The sequence below is a fragment of the Enhydra lutris genome, unplaced genomic scaffold (genome assembly GCF_002288905.1).
Source record: "Enhydra lutris kenyoni isolate GAN:26980312 unplaced genomic scaffold, ASM228890v2 scaffoldscaffold22, whole genome shotgun sequence".
NCBI lineage: Eukaryota > Metazoa > Chordata > Mammalia > Carnivora > Mustelidae > Enhydra > Enhydra lutris.
This window is the reverse complement of record NW_019154106.1, coordinates 10451306-10469608: the sequence shown is the minus strand read 5'-3', so window position 1 is coordinate 10469608 and position 18303 is coordinate 10451306. Positions and strand designations below refer to the sequence as shown.

Here is an 18303-nt window from a genome sequence, read left to right as displayed (position 1 = left end):
GGACCATAATTCATTCCATTTTCCCAACGAATGAGCACTCAGTCTGTTTCCAGTGATTAATTATCTGAGAACCATGGACGCTTTTTTAAAGCAATGAACACTTTAAAAAAATTTTTTTTAAATTTATTTGTGGGGGAGGGGCAGAAGGGAGAGAGAATATCAAACAGACTCTGGGCTGAGTGCGGAGCCTGACATGGGACTTGATCCCATGACCCTGAGATCATGACCTGAGCTAAAAATCAAGCATCAGACACTTAACCAACTGAGCCACCCAGATGCCCCTGCAATGAATGTTTCTATATTCAAGTATCTTAACGCTATAAAGCAAATTCCCAGGAAAAGGTAGAGTTTCCTTTTCAAATAAGTTTAGTGCATCAAAAAGTGAATCGATCTAAAGAAAACTGTAAAGTATGCAAGCCGGCAAAGGCAGTAACGCTCCTGGGGGAGCGCCCATCCTACATTGGACCCTCGGGGAACAGAGGCCTGGTTGGAAGGGGAGGGGAAGGTAAAATCTGCTTTTGTTCCTATAGGCACAGGTCTCAGAGAACACAAATGCCAGGATCCCTTCTTAGGATGGGGGCAGGAAAATGCCTGTGACCCAGAAAAACAAACCCCTGAGTATACATAAACAGCTTTAGTGACAGCTGTCGTTGCAGCTGATGGTTCCTGCTGGCTCCTCCATCAGTCAGTCAATCAACAATCACTGAGGTGGGCATGCGGGGTGGGTGGGGGGAGGGGACACAGGGCTGGTTCAGCCTCGGGACCTGTTTTCTAGAGTTTTGTGGTTTAGCAGAAGGTGTGTATGTTTTCACCCATAAGAAAGTGGTTCCCCAGACCCAGAGAGCCCTACACACACACACACACACACACACACACACACACACACACACACACAGAGACACTCACACACAAATGGTCACAGCTATGCACTCACACGCCCCACCACAACCACACACACATGCGCAAACACACTGCGGCCAGCACCCCAGTCTCCCCCGTGCCTCACCCCGTGCGTGGATTGAAAACCACTCTGGGGCTCTGGGGCCGTTGCTGTGGGAACGGGGATTCTGCCATCCTAATTTGTGGCCTCTGAATTCTTGCTCTGAATATTGCATTAGCCATGGAGTCTGTGCTCTGAATTCTGAGTCCCCTCCAGGGGGTCAGGCTGGGCAGCCAACCAGGGAGTTGGTGAGGATAGGCAATTCTAGGCCTGATTACTTTCTGTCTGAGTGATGGAGTGGCCCTGATGGATGCTTGTAGGGGAGCTGCGCCAGCCGGCAGGGATGTGGGCGCTCCAGCCAGCACATCTAGGTGTGAGTGCATAGTATCCGCTTGGGGTGGGGGGAGGGGCAGAGACTAGTAGCAGCCGCCAGAGCCTATAGCTTCTCTCCGTCAGGCCAGGCCAGGCTGGGCTCAGGTAACAAGCACAGGCTGAAATCTTTATGGCTTAACCCCACAAAGGTTCACTTTCTGGTTTTAGGCTTTTTTGGGTTCTTTTTTAGTTCTGGGGGGTTTGGGGGGCATCCGGATCTGAACTGGAATACAGGTTCACTTCTTACGCAAGATTCTAGTGCGGCCAGCATCCCCCGCCTTCTTGCGGTTGCATTAGGGCCTCAAATAGGGGCACATCTGAGAAAAAAGAGATGGAGGACACTCACCACCTCTTATCTCCATCGACCCGGCAGGGAGCGCACGTCCTTCTTCCCAGATAGCAATGGCCCAGCCTAAGTAGGAGACCCTGCGTGCAGGGGAGCTCTTCTGGGAGCACCACGGTCTCTGCCACGGTCCCCTCTTTGTGATTCCGCTCTGGACGGTCCCTGCCCAGTGTAGAGCCGATCCCCTGGAGACAGTTCAGACCCAGGTTCTGCTTCTTGCTGAGCTGGGTGGCCTCAGGCCGTGGACTGGTTAGGGACCCACGAGGAAATGGGTGGTGCGATCAAGATAGGAGCATTTGAAGGGGCTTATTTACAAAGGGTGAGGTCCGCAGGAACTGGAAGCCAAGGAGCTCTTGCCACCCAGGGCCCAAAGAGGCGAGAGCAGGGATTGGTCAGTGAGACCGGAAGGAGAGAGTCAAGACGAGGAGCCACCACCTTCAGTGGGGGACCTCACAGAGAAGGAGTCAGGGGAATGAGCACCACCACTCCCCTCTCCTCCCTCCCTCCTAGGTCTGCTGTGGCTCCCCATTGGCTGAGCCAAACTGAAACTGAAGTCCAAAAAAAATCAGCCCACCATGGCCATGTGGACAGAGGCTCTGGAGGGACGAAGGGACATCCCTTGGCATAGGAGATGGACTTCTGTCTTTGGGTCTCGCTTTGCATTTGTAAAAAGTGAATGTTCCTATCTAATGGTGTGGTTGAAGGGAAACGGAATAATACGTGCGAAAAACAGATGTACTGGCATGTGTTCGGCCCTCAGCAACTTGAGTTTTTCGGTATCTGAAAGTGCTGTACAGCGGGACGGTCCCACCCCAGGATGCACCAATAGCCCTAAAGTCTGGTATGAGTGTCTCAAACAGATTTCCCAAATGAAAATGTTTTTCCTAACTATATTGTTTCCTAACAATAACCCCCATTTTGGAGCTTCTGTATGTCAAGTATAGTACAGACATTGACTTCTCTTAGCAAAACACAACTTCCTTAGGTGTTGTGGCCAACAAAATGGGACTCTGGCCGAGAGAGGCTGGTAACCCATCCCTGGTCATTCAGCCAGTAAGTAGGTCTGGCCCCAAAGCCCACCATTGTTCCTCCACTCAGATCTCCGAGTGCATTCCTTCAATTCAAAGACAAAGTAGTTGTGGCCACAACAACAGAGCTTGAGAATTTCCCTACCCTGAATGGAGGCAACTCTGCCTGAGGCCCAGGACCGTGGTGTTTCAAAGTCCCCATGTAGCCCCTGCTCCAGAAAGTGGCCCTTGACCTTCAAGGCGCCTCTGTGCCCTCTACCCCTGAGCTTGCTCACCCACCATGCCTGCTGCTGGTTGCTTCCAGGTCATCCTTCTCCAGCACCATCTGAACAGTCCAGCACCAGCCATGCAGAGAGCCAGCGCTTGGAGCCAGGTGAGGAGAGAATCTTTCTGGGGGCCCGCAGCCTGCTTTTGGAGACCAAGCAGATGGTGTCCCGGGTGATGGGAAAGGGAGATGGACTTTGAAGGGATCAGGGAGGCTCCCTAACTTCAGACAACACTTCTTCCTGAATCAATGCCCAAAGTGCCACTGTTCCATTCACTCTGAGAGCTTAAAGCCACCATTTTCGAAAAGCCACTGATCAAGGGTCACATACGCAGGGGCAAAAGGTTCAGTGAGCCTTTTAAAGGGATTTGTTGCGAACAAGCTAAAGGACTCTTGGTGGGAGTGGGATGGGTCCTTGATTAACTCAACAGGTATCTATTAAGCTCCTCCTCTATACAAAGCTGTGTGCCACTATAGTTGCCCTTAGCCCCCTTCTCCTGACTCTAAGGAGAACCAGATTCAGGCCTGAAAGAGGGCTCAGGGATGAACCAGCCCAGCCCCATTTTGCAGATTGGAAGGCTGAGGTCTAGAGCCCAGTGGGATATTGTCCAAGATAAAGCAGTGGAGCCCCTGGCAGCCGGGCATGCCCACTCCCAACCCTGAGACCTGCCGTCCCAATGGGTGGAGGCCTCAGCTGGCATCCTACACCCCCAGGACAGCGGCTCGGGGTCCGCCTGGTGAACGGGAGCAGCCACTGCAGTGGGACCGTGGAGGTCTGGCTTGAGCTGTCCTGGGAGCCCGTGTGCGGGGCGCTCTGGGACAGCCTGGCCTCTGAAGCCGTGTGTCTCGCCCTGGGCTGCGGGGGGGCCTGGGAAACCACACAGCCCACCTTGCCGTTCCTGGAGAAGCTGCCTGGGCCAGGCGTGGGGAACTCCAGTGCGGCCCCAAACTCCACGCTGGCCCTGGCGCCCGCCATCCTGTGCAGAAGTCCCGAATGGAAGCTGTGCAAAGTGGTGGAACATGCGTGCAACAGCAGTAGGATGCCGGCCAAGGTCACCTGTGCAGGTACCCGCGGACCGCCACCAGCGCCCTGCCCGCCCCACCCTCAGGCCTTCAGCCATTGTCCCTCACCCCTGTCCCCAGTCCTCGCCACTGCACCCAAGCCTTACCCTCCAGACGTCCCCCCGCCCCCCACCCCACCCCAGTCGCAAACAGAGTTGGAGGACTGCAGCATTGCCTCATCTCCACTTCAAGCACGTCCTCTGATCAGCCCCCAGACCACTCCCCTACTAGATCTTCTGTTTGACCACTTGAGTCCCCAATCCTTACTGGGTCTCTGGTCCTTATTGGTCCCGCACCTTCTCTCAAATAGGACCTCGATCTCTGCCCCTACCTCCCCTGTACAGGTTCCGCAGTGTCCCTTAGCATTGTCACTTTCCAGACCCAACCTGCTCTTCAGGCCCCGCCCACCAGGTTACTAGCCCCTCCCACCAGCTCCGGCAGCCCACCCGCGGGTATCCAGCCCCGCCCCCAGGTCCCTAGTCCTGAGGAGTTCCCCACCTCTGCCCATCAGGACCCCAGTCCTAACAGGGTTCCCCAATCCTACCCACCGAATTCCCAGCTCCTCTCATTGGATCCACAGCCGCCGCCATCCTCCCTTCCTCCCTTCCTCGCCCGCCCGCAAACCCTTTCTCTTCCTCCCGCAGAGAACCGCGCGGTGCGGTTGGTGGGCGGCAGCAGTCGGTGTGCAGGCCGCGTAGAGATGCTGGAGCAAGGCCAGTGGGGCTCGGTGTGCGATGACACGTGGGACCTGGAAGATTCCCACGTGGTGTGCAGGCAGCTCAACTGCGGCTGGGCGATTCAGGCCGTGCCTGGCTTGCACTTCGCCCCTGGCCAAGGACCCATCCACCGGGACCAGGTGAACTGTTCAGGGGAAGAGACCTACCTGTGGGACTGCCCGGGCCTGCCAGGAGACGGGTACTGCGGCCACAAGGAGGACGCTGGCGTGGTGTGCTCAGGTCAGCAAGAGGGGGGTGGGGGTCAAAACCTCGGACAGCCCCCAACCCATATGGAAGGCCTGGGTGTGGGGAGAGATGGCCCCTGCTGATGTGAGGCCCAGTCCCCCAGGGAGGGTAAGACCCAGGCAAGCGCAATCCCGGGGACAGAGTGATAAACGACCTGGGAAAGGAAGCCAGGTGGAGTTTAGAGGTAGCGGGGGATCCAGAGTTGGAGGGACAAGCCTGCCCACCTCCTGGAGGAAACGACATGAGAAGGGAGACTCTTCCCCAGTGTGTGTTGGTCACCTGATTCAGAACAACAAGGGGAGATGGAGGCAGGGAGGCCCCTGAGGAGGCCGTGGGCAGTGCAGAGGAGGCCATGAAGTTCTGGTCCCGTGAGGCCTTCTCTTTAATGTGCATAGGAATGGGGAGTGGGGGTCTCAGTAAAGATGCATTCTGACTCAGGAGGTCCAAGCAGAGCTTGAGACTGCATTTCTCACAAGATTCCACGCCATGCTGACGCTGCTGGTCTGAGGCCCACAGTTTGAGTAGCCAGCCTGCCATGCCGGCCAGAGCAGGCGGAGCAGATGAGGGGGTGGGTAGACGGAGGAGGGAAAGCACTCAGGATCCGGAGGCCGACCGGCTGGGGGTGTTTGCATTCATGAGTCCGGTCTGGTGCGGGGTTCTGCCCAAAGGACCCCGACCTGACTCTGCCCCCGTGGCCCATCTCTCCCCTGCAGAGCACCAGTCCTGGCGCCTGACTGGGGGCCGCGACCCCTGCGAGGGGCAGGTGGAGGTACACTTCCGTGGGGTCTGGAGCACAGTGTGTAACAGTGAGTGGTACTCACAGGAGGCCCACGTGCTCTGCCAGGCCTTGGGCTGTGGCACCATGGTCAGAATCCCCAGCGGGCGGCCCCACTCCCTGCCCGGCAGAATGTACTACTCGTGCACGGGGAAGGAGTCCATCCTGTCCGACTGCTCCTGGCGGTTCAACAACTCCAACCTCTGTAGCCAGTCAAGCGCAGCCCAAGTCCTCTGCTCAGGTACCCCCTCCTCCCTGCCCCCACCTCACCCCCTCCCCCAGATTTGCACCTGAATCGGAAGCCTAAGAACTTGCACTAGGTCAGGAATGACAACGGTGCCCGCATTAGAGGGGCCATTGTCTGCCAGCCCTTACCACGTGCAAGTAGACAGGGCCAATCAAGCAGGACATTCTTGCCCACAGAACCTCAACTCAGCCCCCAGATATTTACTAAGGCTTTATCATATGTTAAGCAGTGGTCTCTGTTGACTGGAATTGGCTCAGGAGATGAAACCCGCTGTCGTCCCAGGGCTGGGCTGGTGATCATAGGTGGGTATAGGAAAATAATATTGGGGGACAAGAGTCTGGAGCCCCGATCACGTGGCAGGCCCTGGGGAGCACCTGATACCTCTTCCCTCATCGAAGCCTCATGTCCACGTTATGAATTGGATCCTGCCCTATTTCACCAGATCTAAGGGGGCATGGATATGTGACACTATTATTATTTTATGTACCATGAAGGGCCAAAATGCTGCCAAAATAAAGTCACGGCGTGTCCTCGGTTGTAGCAGTTGATGCCGTCTCCCCAGTTTCAGAGGCGTTAGAACGTGGTAGACCCAAAGAAACATGGCGTTAACGTCCCTGTGCAGTTGAGGCGCCTGGCCGTGAACTCCTGCTGCGCCGCTTGCTCACGCAGGGGGAGGCTTCCGTGCCATGAGTATGTGGACACCGATCCTAGCCACTCCGCAGGGGAGCGGGAAAATCAGGGAATATCTACCAAGGGACTTTGTGAACTCCATCCCTTGCCTGTTAAATGATTGTGGTAATGATCCTCATGTCGGCTTCCCGGCTCCCAAGGCCAATGGGAAGAGCGAACCCAAGACTTAACAGAGAAAGGGATCTGTGGTCTGTAGCAGAGTTTTACAGAAAGAAGAGATACTTCTTTTTATTACCTCTTATTCTAACCAAAGAAACTTCCCAGCGTCTAATCCATGAACCCTTCCTTATTGTTGGGGGGTGGAAAAGGCAGGTTTCCTTAACTATATGCCCCCCCACCGCCCTGCTTCCCACGGGACTACGCCCATCACTCCAGGTCACGTGTCTGTCTTGTTCAGTGTCTAATACAAGGGCTGGCGCACAGTAGGTGCTCTGTAATATGTGTTGAGGGCATGACCTGTGCTTTCTGACAGGCTCCCGGAGTCTGCTCAACCTGTCCACTCCTGAAGTCCCTACAAGCGTTGAGCCGGTCACCGTAGGTGAGCGTCACTTGTTCTCGGTTTCTCAGAGAGGTGGGTGCATGCGTGCAAGTGTGCATATGCGTGTGAGCATGTGTGTGCACCTGGGAGGGGCCCGGAGGTTGATTCCCCATCCCCCACCTCCAGACAATGGCCCCCACCCTGCTGCACAGCTGTTTTGCTCCTCTCCCCTCACCTTCCTGCATTGTCAGAGCCCCAGCTCCCCGAATCCTGGTACTTCATGGACAGGAGCCCACTCTCCTGTCAGCTCCTGCTCAGCAGGAGGATAGAGCTGAAGAAAGCCCCTGCTGGTCTGGTCTGCCCCTGGCCAGTGGCAGGTGCACCAAGGGTAACAGTCAGTGTGTTTCTCACATCCCAGGCACTGGCCCAGAGCCCTCCTGTCACTCTTTCCTGGCCCTGTAACCCTCCTGGCATCCCCATGGGGGAGGTCTCCTTAGATCCTTTACACAGAGAAAGAGGTTCAGGCTCAGGGGGTGAAGGCATGGCCAGCCAGCATTGGCTGGAGTGTGCACCACGCTGTCTGCCCAGCTGCGGATCACTTGGTTGCCTCCCAGGAAGACTCCTGAGGCTCAAATTCCAGCCATGCCTCCCACTAGCTGGGGATGGTGGGTAAGTCTCCACCTCTCTGAGCCTCAGATCCTGTGACTGTAAAATGGGAGTGATAATCATGGTAGCTTTCTCCTAGCGCTGCTCTGAGTCTCCAGTGAATTAATTATTCTAAAGCCCTTGGAACAGGGCAGAGTTCGCAATTAGCCATGTCTGAGCATTAGTTATTCTCCTGATTATTGAGTCCAGGCGTGGAGCCCCTTGGCAACCCCAGGATGGCCACAGGGGCTGGCCCAGGTTCACGGGCTCTATGTCGTCCCCTGCTTCCACCAGAGGAGGGTGGACGAGGGCTTGGTGTGGAGTGGAGGGGCACCTAGTGACAGAGAACTTGGTTGTGGATGAGGGCACAGAGAGGGAACAAAATGCTGGGGATGGCACAGTCTGTGGGGATCTCCAGCCAGGACCACAGCACCCGCTGGCATGCTCTCTCTCACCGAGGTCAGGGCAGGGAGCCCATTTCCCCAGACCACACTCTATCTAGTCCTTGGCCCAACAGCCCTGCCCTCAGCCCTGGTCCTTCTGGGCCCCCATTCCCTGTATCCCCCACCGCCCAGCCTCTCTCGTGCACCCACTTCCTGCTGCTAAGTCCAATTCCCAGGCTGGTCCAAGTCACCCCCTTGGCCAATGGAGAAGAGGGAAGAAAATGAGAAGAAGGAGGGAGTCATTTCTGGGGAGGAGCAGACACTGTCCCCAGTGAGGGAGTCAGGACGATCACATCCCTCTGGCCCCCTGTGATGTTGTCACTACCCTCCATCCAGCCCTGTGGGCTACATAGCCCAGGCCTTATTTCCTGAGCAGGAGGTGGGTCCTGTCTCCCCTCTGACAAGGGCTCCATGCACCTGCTCCCTGCAGCCTCTATCCAGGCTTTGGGCTCTTTTAAGCTGGGATACAGCCGAGAGAGAAGATAGTGAGCCACACTAGGGCTGCAGGGCTAGGAGGTCCAGAATCACAGCCCTCATCCCTACCCTCAGGGAATACAGGTCTTGTAGGAAGGAGGCATCCAGGGCACAGAAAGGAGATCTTGCTCTCCTGGTGGCCTGTTCACTGCCAGAGATGTCCACAAGTCCCCTTCTCTGGGAAGCCAGCCTTGGTCTGCCCCCCAGAGAATTAGGTGCCCCTTGTAGGTCCTCATGCCCACCCACACCTCCTCCCTGCAAGCGTGACACCGTAGTGGATTGAGCCGACATATTGATCCTTCCACTAGGCAGCGCCCTCAAGGCCTGTGATGCCGATGTCACATTGGTACCCCTAGGGCTTAGAGGGCACACAGTAGGCACTCAATAACTGTTGAGCAGAAAGAGAGAGCCCTGTGGGCTGGTGGCCAGGGGAAAGTTTTCTTCCGTCAACTATTCATTCACTATGCATTTCTTGAGCACCTATTATATGCAAAGCTCCTAAAAGCAAATGGGCAAATTCAAAAAAAAGAAGAGGGGTGGAGGATAGGTCCAAAAAGGGAGAGGGTGAGCTGCAGAGAGGCTGGAGAGGCAAGAAGGGCAAGGAGAAGTCTATGTCCATTCCTCTTTCTCCCTGACTTGGGGTTCTTGCTTCTAGAATCTTCTGTGACCGTGAAAACAGAGGACTGGAAATCACGGGAACTAATGCTCCTCATCCTTTGCATCATTCTGGGGATTCTCCTCCTTGGCCTACTCATCTTCACAGCCTTCATCTTCTTGAAAGTTAAGGGAAAATACGGTAGGTTCAGAGTTCTGGGAGCCACGGGAAAGACCCAGAGAGGAAAAGAAGCAGGCCTGAGGTGTGGCCCTCTCAGGAGGATGTGGGCCTTGTGAGACTCCAGCAGGAGTGGTCGTGATCCAGTGATGGCCACCCAGCCCTGGCCCCAGGGGGCACCTCCTGATGGGAAGGATTTTCTCACGTGCCCAGCAGAAGTGGTCCGTGCATGGAGGGACCGACCAGACTCTGTGTGTACATGAGTGTGTGTTTGGGGTGGGGGCTGAGGAGGAAGGTGTCTTAATGAGAATAGGACCAAGAAGGCTAGGACAGAGCAAAAAATGACTTGTAGAGTCTTTGGCCCTCCTCCCTCAGCCCTGCCCGTAATGGTGAACGACCAGCGCCTACTCAACACCACCCCAGATGGGATCAACAGCTATCAAGATGTTCCCATCACCATTCCCAAAGAAGAAGGTAAGATGTCACCCACCCTGGGGGTGGGGAGGGTTGGGGAGGACAGGAAGGGTATCCTTTCTGGAGGGTCAGTATTGTTTAGGTCAAAACAGTGCCCCCCGCTGGAGAGGAGACCTCAGCCAGCCCACTGGGGTCTGTGGGACCTTGAACGTGTCATGTCTCAATCTGGGCCCTGAGGGGCAGAGGACCTTCCAGGGTAGTCATTCCAGCCTAGGCTTTGGAGAGTTCTGGAACAATATAGGCTCAGGGCATTTCTCAGAGGACTGTTCCACCCCGCTCCTCGCCTGGTAGGTTTGGGATAGTATGGCCCCTTCCAATGGCCCGCCCCATCGGCCTTCCTGCAAAGCCCCATCAAGATTTTCCTGGAACATAATTTTATTTCATATCTTCGGAATGAAAGAAAAATGGAATCGGTCATCCATCTTTTACAACATGGGGGTTTGCGGTTCTTGAAATTCTTGTGAAGGAACTTGAGCTCAGTCACATTGCATTGTGACTGTATGAAGTCACCCTTATTTGAAAGCATTCAATGACAGGAAAACCAATACAAAACTCAGCCAAATAATATAAACATCCCCCGTGCATGGTGTCCAAGTGTTCAAGGGAAGAATATGAACACAGAACCTTGCCCACAGGTTGGGCTCAAGGCACCTGCTCTGTGACTATTACAGGCTAAGGGTTAGGAGCGACACTGCCTGCCTCTCTGGGCAAGGCCAGGGCCCCCGGTGCCTGAGTTCCTTCAGCTGTAAAATGGGGACACGGATGTATGTACTTCACAGAGTCACTATGAGAATCCCAATGAGATGGTTTCTTAAATGTCAGAACAGAGCCCTGCATGTGACGACTGCTCTGTGTTTGGGAAAGAAACGGATGTTAATAGTTCCCCGTGTTTGAAATGGGTAGGGGGAGCTTGGAAAACTCAGGCTGGATGGTCTTGTATAAGACGGGCTCTCCCTGCCCCTCTGTCCCTGGTCCCTACTCCCTGCTGCCTCTCCCTGTGCCTTTCTGCCACCACCTGGCCACGCCCCCAACTCTGCTCTCTCCCCAGTTCTCCAGCTGCCCATCCAGGTCCAGGCCCCACTTCCCAAGGACTCGGACTCCAGCTCGGACTCAGATTATGAGCACTATGACTTCAGCGCCCAGCCTCCTATGGCCTTGACCACCTTCTACAGTGAGTGCCTGGGCTGGGGTTCCCCAGGCGGCCCACCTGCCCCAACCAGGGAGAGGGTCCTGTTGGCTGGGGGCCTTCAGTGGGGCCCACCTCATCACCCCTGCACGCCCAGTGACCTAGACATGGTCCTGCACTGAAGCTTTCCAAGTGCTTTGTGACCCTAGAGACAACTCCATGTCTCTAGCCTCATTTTTTTCTACCTTTGTCTTTGGCCATGTGGGGTCTTCAGACCCGCCCCCCGACCTCACCTACAGGTGGCTGCGTCTGTGTTGGACCAGGAAGTCCAGGAAAGAGCCGCACTTAGATGGCTTCTCACGTGCTCACACCCCTTCTGTGTCCCATCCTGTCCCTCTGCCTCACCCCTTCCCCTCCCTTCACGGCGAGCCCAGCTTGAACCTCTTAGCCGGCTTTTCCAGCTCTCCTCCCTGCCTGCCGGGGATAGGAGCAGGTCAGACGGAGCTCAAGGCAGGGCCCACGCGATGCCAGAGGTTAGAGCAGAGAATCTCACACCTATGGTGTGACTCCTTTGGGAGCTTGTCAAATTCCTCCTAGCTCGCCCCAGGACCCAAGATGTAAGTTGGGATGAGAGTTTGACTGTGTGTGACCGAGGCCCCAAACAGCAGTGCCCTGAGCAATCAGCAGGGGCCCAGGTTCTGGCTTTCTTGCTGTTGTGCAGTCCCTAGGATGTTGCCCTCCTCCATATGGTCCAGAATGGTTCACTGCCATGCCCACATCCTGGGCAGCAGGAGGGCAAGAGAAGGTGGGGTAGGGCCTACCCCAAAAGGCAGAATGCCAGAGACACTCACATCACTCCCACTCATAGACACACACACACACACACACACACACACACACACAGGCCAGAACTTAAACACACCAGCTGCAACAGAGGCCAGCAGACAAAGCCTCCATCCTGAGCAGCTATGTACCCAGATAAAGGCCAGAGGCTCTCCTGCTCCAGGAGGGAAGAATGGATATGGGGGACAACTAGTCGTCTGTGCCCCACCTGCTGAACCAGGGCCTCTGGGGTGGGAAATGAGTAATTCCATCAGCCATGCCATGAAGCAGGTCCCGAGAACCTGCTATTCCATGCCCAGGCCTGTAAAAGGCAGGACCAAGAGTCCAAAACCCTACAACCCTGTGACTCAGATTCAGTGGTAGAGGCCAGAGGGCAGACTCCAAGATCCCAGACACTCAAGTCCTTAAGACGCAACAAATGCATGTCATCTTCTCTGTTCTGAAGCGAGGGTACCCCAGAGCCTGGGAGGAGAGGATTCCAGACCTTCTGGCTTCTGCTCCGGGAAGGCTCCTAGACGGGGCCCTATCTGCCCAGAACCTCCGGGGCGCAAAGCCAGGACTCGCCCTGTTTCCTTAAGCAGAAGGCGGGGTGGCTGCCTGACCCCAGGCTGGTTGGAGACTGGACTAGAACAAGAGCCCGGGGTCTGATGGCAAATGCTAAGCCCCTCTGCACCCCTGGGGTGGTCCTCGCACACTGTTCAGCCTGAGGGCACTGTCCCAAGTCACCGTCTCAAGTCCGGGCTCCTGGGAGGAAGAGGTGGACCTGGCCCCCTCCTCACCGCCCCCGCTTGTAGATTCTCAGCGTCACCGCGTGACGGAGGAGGAGGCCCAGCAGAACCGGTTCCGGATGCCCCCCTTGGAGGAAGGTGAGTGGGGCCGGGGAGGGGCGCATGGAGACAGCGATAACAGCTCACCCCGACAAATGCCAGTGGGAACCCCTGCCCCTCCGTCCAACAGGTCCTTCCTGATTCTAAAAGTTCCTCTTGGCATTTAGTTCTTCCTTGAGTCTAATTTAAAGCCCTCTGGAGGCATTGCTGCCGCTTTCCCACCATTTCCCCTTTCCTGGGCCAGGACTGGAAGAGATGCGTCCTTCCGAGATCCCACCGGTCAGCGCCGGACACTACACGGCAGACGCCCCATCCATGGGCTCTCAGCACCGCCCCAGGAGCAACAGTGGGTCCAGCACCTCCTCTGGGGAAGATTACTGTAATAGCCCCAGCAGCAGGCTCCCTCCATGGACGCCTCAGGTGTTCTCTGCGGAGAGAAGCCCCCTCGTGGAGCAGCCCCCCAGCCTGGAGCTAGCTGGCTCCCGAGGTACTTTTTCAGGTAAGCTGGGCCAGGAGGATTCCGTGCGCACCCCAGCCTCCTGTCCTACAGCCGACCTGGCCGGAGCAAGCATAAAGCCGGATACCCTGAGCCAGGCTGGGTCCAGAATTCTGGCCCCGGGCTCTGTGGCCCCTTGCTGTGAGACCTGGGGCAAGTCTCCACCCCTCTCTGGGCCTTCATTTCCTCAGTCATGGTCAAGTCAGGAACTTGACTCTTGGGAGCCATCAGGGCCTCCCAGCTCTGGCAGCTCCCAAGCCGGCTGTCTGCAGGCTGAGAGTGACCAGCTCTGGGTGCCTCCAGCAGGGCCCTCGGCCGACGACAGCTCCAGCACCTCCTCCGGAGAGTGGTACCAGAACTTCCAGCCGCCGCCCCAGCCCCCCTCGACGGAGCAGTTTGAGTGTCCAGGTGCCAGCGGCAAGGGAGGTGGTCCTGGAAGGGGGAGAATGGACAGGAAGTAGGGGGTGTGTGCGTGAGGGAACTCTGGATCCATTGGATTCATTAGCCCAAGAGGGAAAGTAGACAAGGAAAGGGATTTTTTTAAAAACAAGAATATGAGGAGGTGGGAAAAATGGATGTGGATGGGACAGAGAACGTTCCAAAGAATGCCTTGAGAGGAAGTGAGCTCCCCATTAGTAGAGGCATTCAAGCAGAGGTAACCGATGGCCCCTTGGGGGAGACTGTGGTAGGAGGCAGTGTGCCAGCAGTCAGGTCGCCCGTCGTTTCCTGTGAGCGTGGAGACTACAGCCCTAAGTAGCACGGCGGAGGCTCTGCCTTCTGGACTGACATTCTAGCAAGGGAGATGGTAACAAACAAGATGACATGAAGGGGGTCTGGTCACTGCACCGCACACAGCATCGCAGGGGAGGGGTGTGTCCCATGGGACAGGAGGGGCTGTGACCAGCCTCCCACTGACCCGAGCCTCCGGCCACACAGGGTCCCCCACCACGCGGCCTGAGTCCCTTGACAGTGAGGACTACGACGACATCGGTGCAGCCTAGGCTGGGCCCAGCGAGGCCCCAGGGGGCTCCCTTCTGTGGGACTCCTGCTCTCCCTGCCCCCACTCTCCCACCCCGCCCTCCCACATCGTCCCCCAGGGGTTCACAGGCCTTCCCTGGAGAGATCTAGGGAAAGTGCTCACCCTGCCCTTACTGCTCAGTCTCCATCCATCAGACAGAGGCTACTGGCCTGGCCCTCCCTCGGCCCCAAACAGCCCCAAGGTGGAGGGTGCTGCCTCCGAGAGGTAGTGAGCTCTCTACCTCTGGGCTGGATGAGCAACCTGAGCCATTCTCAGCGGCTGCGAGGAGGGGTTGAACTGAATGACTCCTGAGGCCCCTCCTGATCCTCGGCCGTCTGAGTCTCAGACAGCTCAGGGCCCGGAGGTACTGAGAGAGCAGAAAGGGGCCCCATCCCAGGGCTGCTCACCAGACTCCCTCTGGAGACGCTGGGAACCCACCAGAGCACAGCCCTGTTCTGCACGGACAGTGCCTGGACAGAAGATCCTTACTCTGAGCTTCCTGTGGCTTCCAAAGATGGCCCTCGCCCAGCTGCCCCAGAGACTCAGAGTCGGGCCCCCGGCCCTGCGGGAGCAGAAGCACAGAGTCGTCTGCCAGGAGGGGCCCAGAGGCTGCACTAAGCCCCGGTGCTCATCTGTCTGCTTGGATTCCTGGGAGCTTCCCCGAGGAGCACGTGACTATGCGGTGTCTCTCCCGGAGCCACGGACGTGTCCAGGCGGCCTCCAGAGAGAGGCCCAAGGGCTCAGAGCCGGCTGCCGGTGTCCTGGTCTGAGTGTCCTGAGATTAAAGTCATTGCTGAATAAAACTAGGCCGTAGAGTGACACGTCCTTGAGCTTCTACAGTGCCCAGGCCTCTGTGTGTATGTTTGTGCATGTGTGTCCGTGCGTGTGCATGTGTGTGTGTGTGTGTTGTAGGGGCAGCCCTATCCATCATGCTGGAAATGTTAGGGACCTGGAAACCTCCCATGGCCCAGGGCCATGAAAAATGCTGCGGACACAGGAACAGGAGGACACGGGGCCTGCCTTCCTGGAGGAGGTGGAGGAGGACTCACAGGCCTTTGCGTTCAGCGGCCAGCTTCCCGCCTCTTCTCTGCCCCACTCAGGCCCTGGCTCACTGGCTCCAAGAGTTTCAGAGTCATGCCAGGGGATTTTTATGCCCAGAGCCACTTGGCAAAGAATGGGTCCCAGGCCAGGAGGAAGGAACTGGCAAGGAGGCGGGCGTATGGACAGCAGGGATGGGTAGGGGTTGTGTCCTCCTCCATGGGCTCTGAGGCTGGGAATTCAGCCCGGCTGCAAAGGCCAATGCCCAGCTCTGCCTTCTGAGTGAGGGCTGGGGGTTGGGTTTCCTCAGAGCAGGCAGGTGCTGGAGGAGGCCGGGCTGTGGATCCTGCCCTGCGGGGCTGAGTAAGGCCCGTTTTCCGTTCACCTGTCCCAGAGGTGGAGACTAAGCTCGCGCTCCCCAGGGCAACCGTCACAGGATGTGGTTGCCGGCGATGGCCCCCTTCTGGCCCTCTGCACCCGCCCCAGCCAGGCTGGGGGATTCCTAGGGGAGGAACCAGTGCTGGGGTGGCGGGGGCGGCCAGGACAGAGTCCCAGGATGGTTTGCACAGCCTTTTTTGTCAGACAGCCGGGGTTCAAATCCCATCTCCTCCCCGTGTGGCCACTGGCAAGCCACTCGACATCTCTGAGCCTTTGCTGTGAGGTCTGTCTGTGAGTCAGGCACCGCGGTGCCACACAGCTGGTTGCAAGGGGTCAAGGCTTAGCAATCAATGTTCTCTCTTGGTAGAGGCGAGAGAGCTCCTTGAAGGGAGAAAGAGAAGAAGAGGAGACAGCCAGCGATCCCCAGAGGGGTGTCCGTGCACTGGTGCTGTTTGAGGAGGCACGGGGAGCATCTCACTTTCCAGATGAGGACACAGAGGCCCGGGAGGCAAAGGACTTGTCCAAGGTCACTCAGAATTAATAACTGAGTCCCCATTCAGCCCTCCCTCCCCTTCCCCCTCCCCCCGGGGCTCAGACCTGGAGATGGAGACACCTTCTGAGCTCTCTCTCAAGCCATCTCCCCTTCCCTGGCCTCCTCTCCACCCACACACACCGTTCTGAGAGAAAATGGTAAACTCTGAGACAAGTCCTTCCTTGCCCAGGGAGCCTGCTGCACCAGGCTCACATAAGTCAGGGGGGCTTTCTGACGGCTGCTGACCAGAGCCAGTCCCCTGCGTTGGGTGATGGGGGCTGCTCACAGACAAGGCCTTTCCCAGCCATGTCTATGCCTCCAGGGGACTCAGACCATTACTTCTGGAGCCAGACCCTCTGCTGGAGGTGGACAGGCAGAGATCAAGGACATCAGCTTTGATCCAAAGGAGGGAGGGAACAGGAGCTGGGCAGGGAAGTCCCAAACCTAAGCCGGTGTGCTCACCTCCACTCTTATGAGACCAGGCATTATAATAGGCCTCTAGGATCTAGGAGAGGAAACACCAGGATGTTAAATGGGTGTGGCAGCTGAATCCATTTCAGAAACATCGATGGGGCGGTGGGGCGGGGGGCTCCATCTGAGCAGGGAGGCCCTGCAGGAATTTTATGGCTCTGCAAGCCAGTGAGACAATGAGCCCAGGGAATGGGGTCCAGGAGAGCCCCTGACCCAGCTGGAGGGAGGCCATCTGGAAAGACCTTTGTCTGGGGTAGGGGTGTGAGCAGTGTGTCTGAGGTGGGTTGTAAAGGATGAATAGGAGTTTGCTGTCAGTGGGAAAGGGCATTCCAAGTCAGTGGGATGGCATGAGTAAAGATAGCACAAGAAACCAGGGAGCTCACAAGGTAAAGGGTGATCCAGCCTGATAAGAGCAGAGGCTGAGGATAGTCCGTTCTCATACCGGCTCTATTTTGTAGGTAAGAAAACAGAGGCCCAGAGAGGTTAAGTAAAATACCCAAATTGCACAGCTAAAAAGCGACAGCTGTTCCGTGCTATCTGGATTCAGAGTCTGAGCATTAACCATGGTGCTTCCAGCAGAAACCTGTTCCTGTCCCTGTGCCCATGGAAGCTCAGCTAGAGCCCCAACCTAGCTCTGAAACCAGACACTGGCCCGTCTGTCCACCATCAGCACAGACACGCTGGCTATAGGGATTCTGGGCTCAGGGATGGAGACTAACTCACGATCTGGGCCCCTCTATAGGACCATGGTCTACGCTGGCCCTGGAGCATGAGAGGAGAGAGACCGAGCCCTTGCCTTGGGGAGACACACAGATGCCAGCAGCTGTGGTGTACGTGGGTGCAGGGGTGGCGGTGATGGTGGCCATGAGGAGCTTTGGCTACCTGCCAGGCATACGTTATTTCATACAATCCCCATATGGGCTCTCGGAGAAGGTACTATCCTCCCTACCCTATAAGTAAGGAAACGAGGTCCAGAGAAGCTAAGTGACCAGCCAGAAGCCACACAGCGGAGCAGGTAGCACGAGTTTTCTACCTAAATCCAGAGCCCTGTGTGGAACCACCGCACTGCACAATGGGGGCCTCTCATGGGCACATTTAACCCACACACCCTTCCCCGTATGTGCTCGGCAGCAAAAAAGAAAGGAAAGGAACAGTGGAGCCCACAGCCCCCCTCAGTGAACAGACACCAGAGGGAGGAGGGACGTGGGAGCTGGGGGGCCCTCTCTTTCCCCAGACCGCCTGGGCATCTCGCCACTTTAGTCACCAACAGCTCGACTTGTTCATGCACAGTGGGCTTGAACATGAACCCGTCCCTTCATCTGGGAGGTCCAGCGCTGGAGGGAGAGAGGTCTCTGTTGGAGACATGCAGGACAGGCTCAGACACCAGAGCCTTCCTCAGGGAGCCTGCTTTTTCTTTCCCGCCCTCCCTCGCTCCTTTCCTCCCTTCATTCCTCTTTCTTTTTCTCCTCCTTTCCTCTTCTTTCTTTTAAATAGTAAACAGTTGCCTGGTTCAAAACTCCAAACAGCATACAAAGGCTGAGCATGAGAATCTTGTCACCCCGCTATCTGCCCTCTCCCGTCGCTCTTTCCCCTCCCCAGGTAAA

General features: G+C 56.7%; 1 protein-coding gene across 4 annotated transcripts in view; it reads left to right on the top strand.

The window, feature by feature from the left end:
- LOC111149628 (CD6 molecule) overlaps window positions 1–14843 on the top strand; it is a 37691-nt gene extending 22848 nt beyond the window's left edge. The window contains exons 2-13 of one of the 4 annotated variants that reach the window (XM_022506803.1): window positions 2988–3056; window positions 3663–4013; window positions 4655–4966; window positions 5686–5988; window positions 7157–7222; window positions 9380–9520; window positions 9872–9970; window positions 11019–11141; window positions 12734–12805; window positions 13011–13265; window positions 13569–13670; window positions 14199–14843. In XM_022506803.1, the coding sequence (XP_022362511.1) occupies window positions 2988–3056; window positions 3663–4013; window positions 4655–4966; window positions 5686–5988; window positions 7157–7222; window positions 9380–9520; window positions 9872–9970; window positions 11019–11141; window positions 12734–12805; window positions 13011–13265; window positions 13569–13670; window positions 14199–14263 (1958 nt within the window). In that variant the 3' untranslated portion in view covers window positions 14264–14843. Of the gene's footprint in view, window positions 1–2987; window positions 3057–3662; window positions 4014–4654; window positions 4967–5685; window positions 5989–7156; window positions 7223–9379; window positions 9521–9871; window positions 9971–11018; window positions 11142–12733; window positions 12806–13010; window positions 13266–13565; window positions 13671–14198 lie in introns of those variants that run through there. The other 3 variants (XM_022506802.1, XM_022506804.1, XM_022506805.1) reach the window with 3 other exon arrangements.
- The last annotated feature ends 3460 nt before the right edge of the window (window positions 14844–18303 follow it).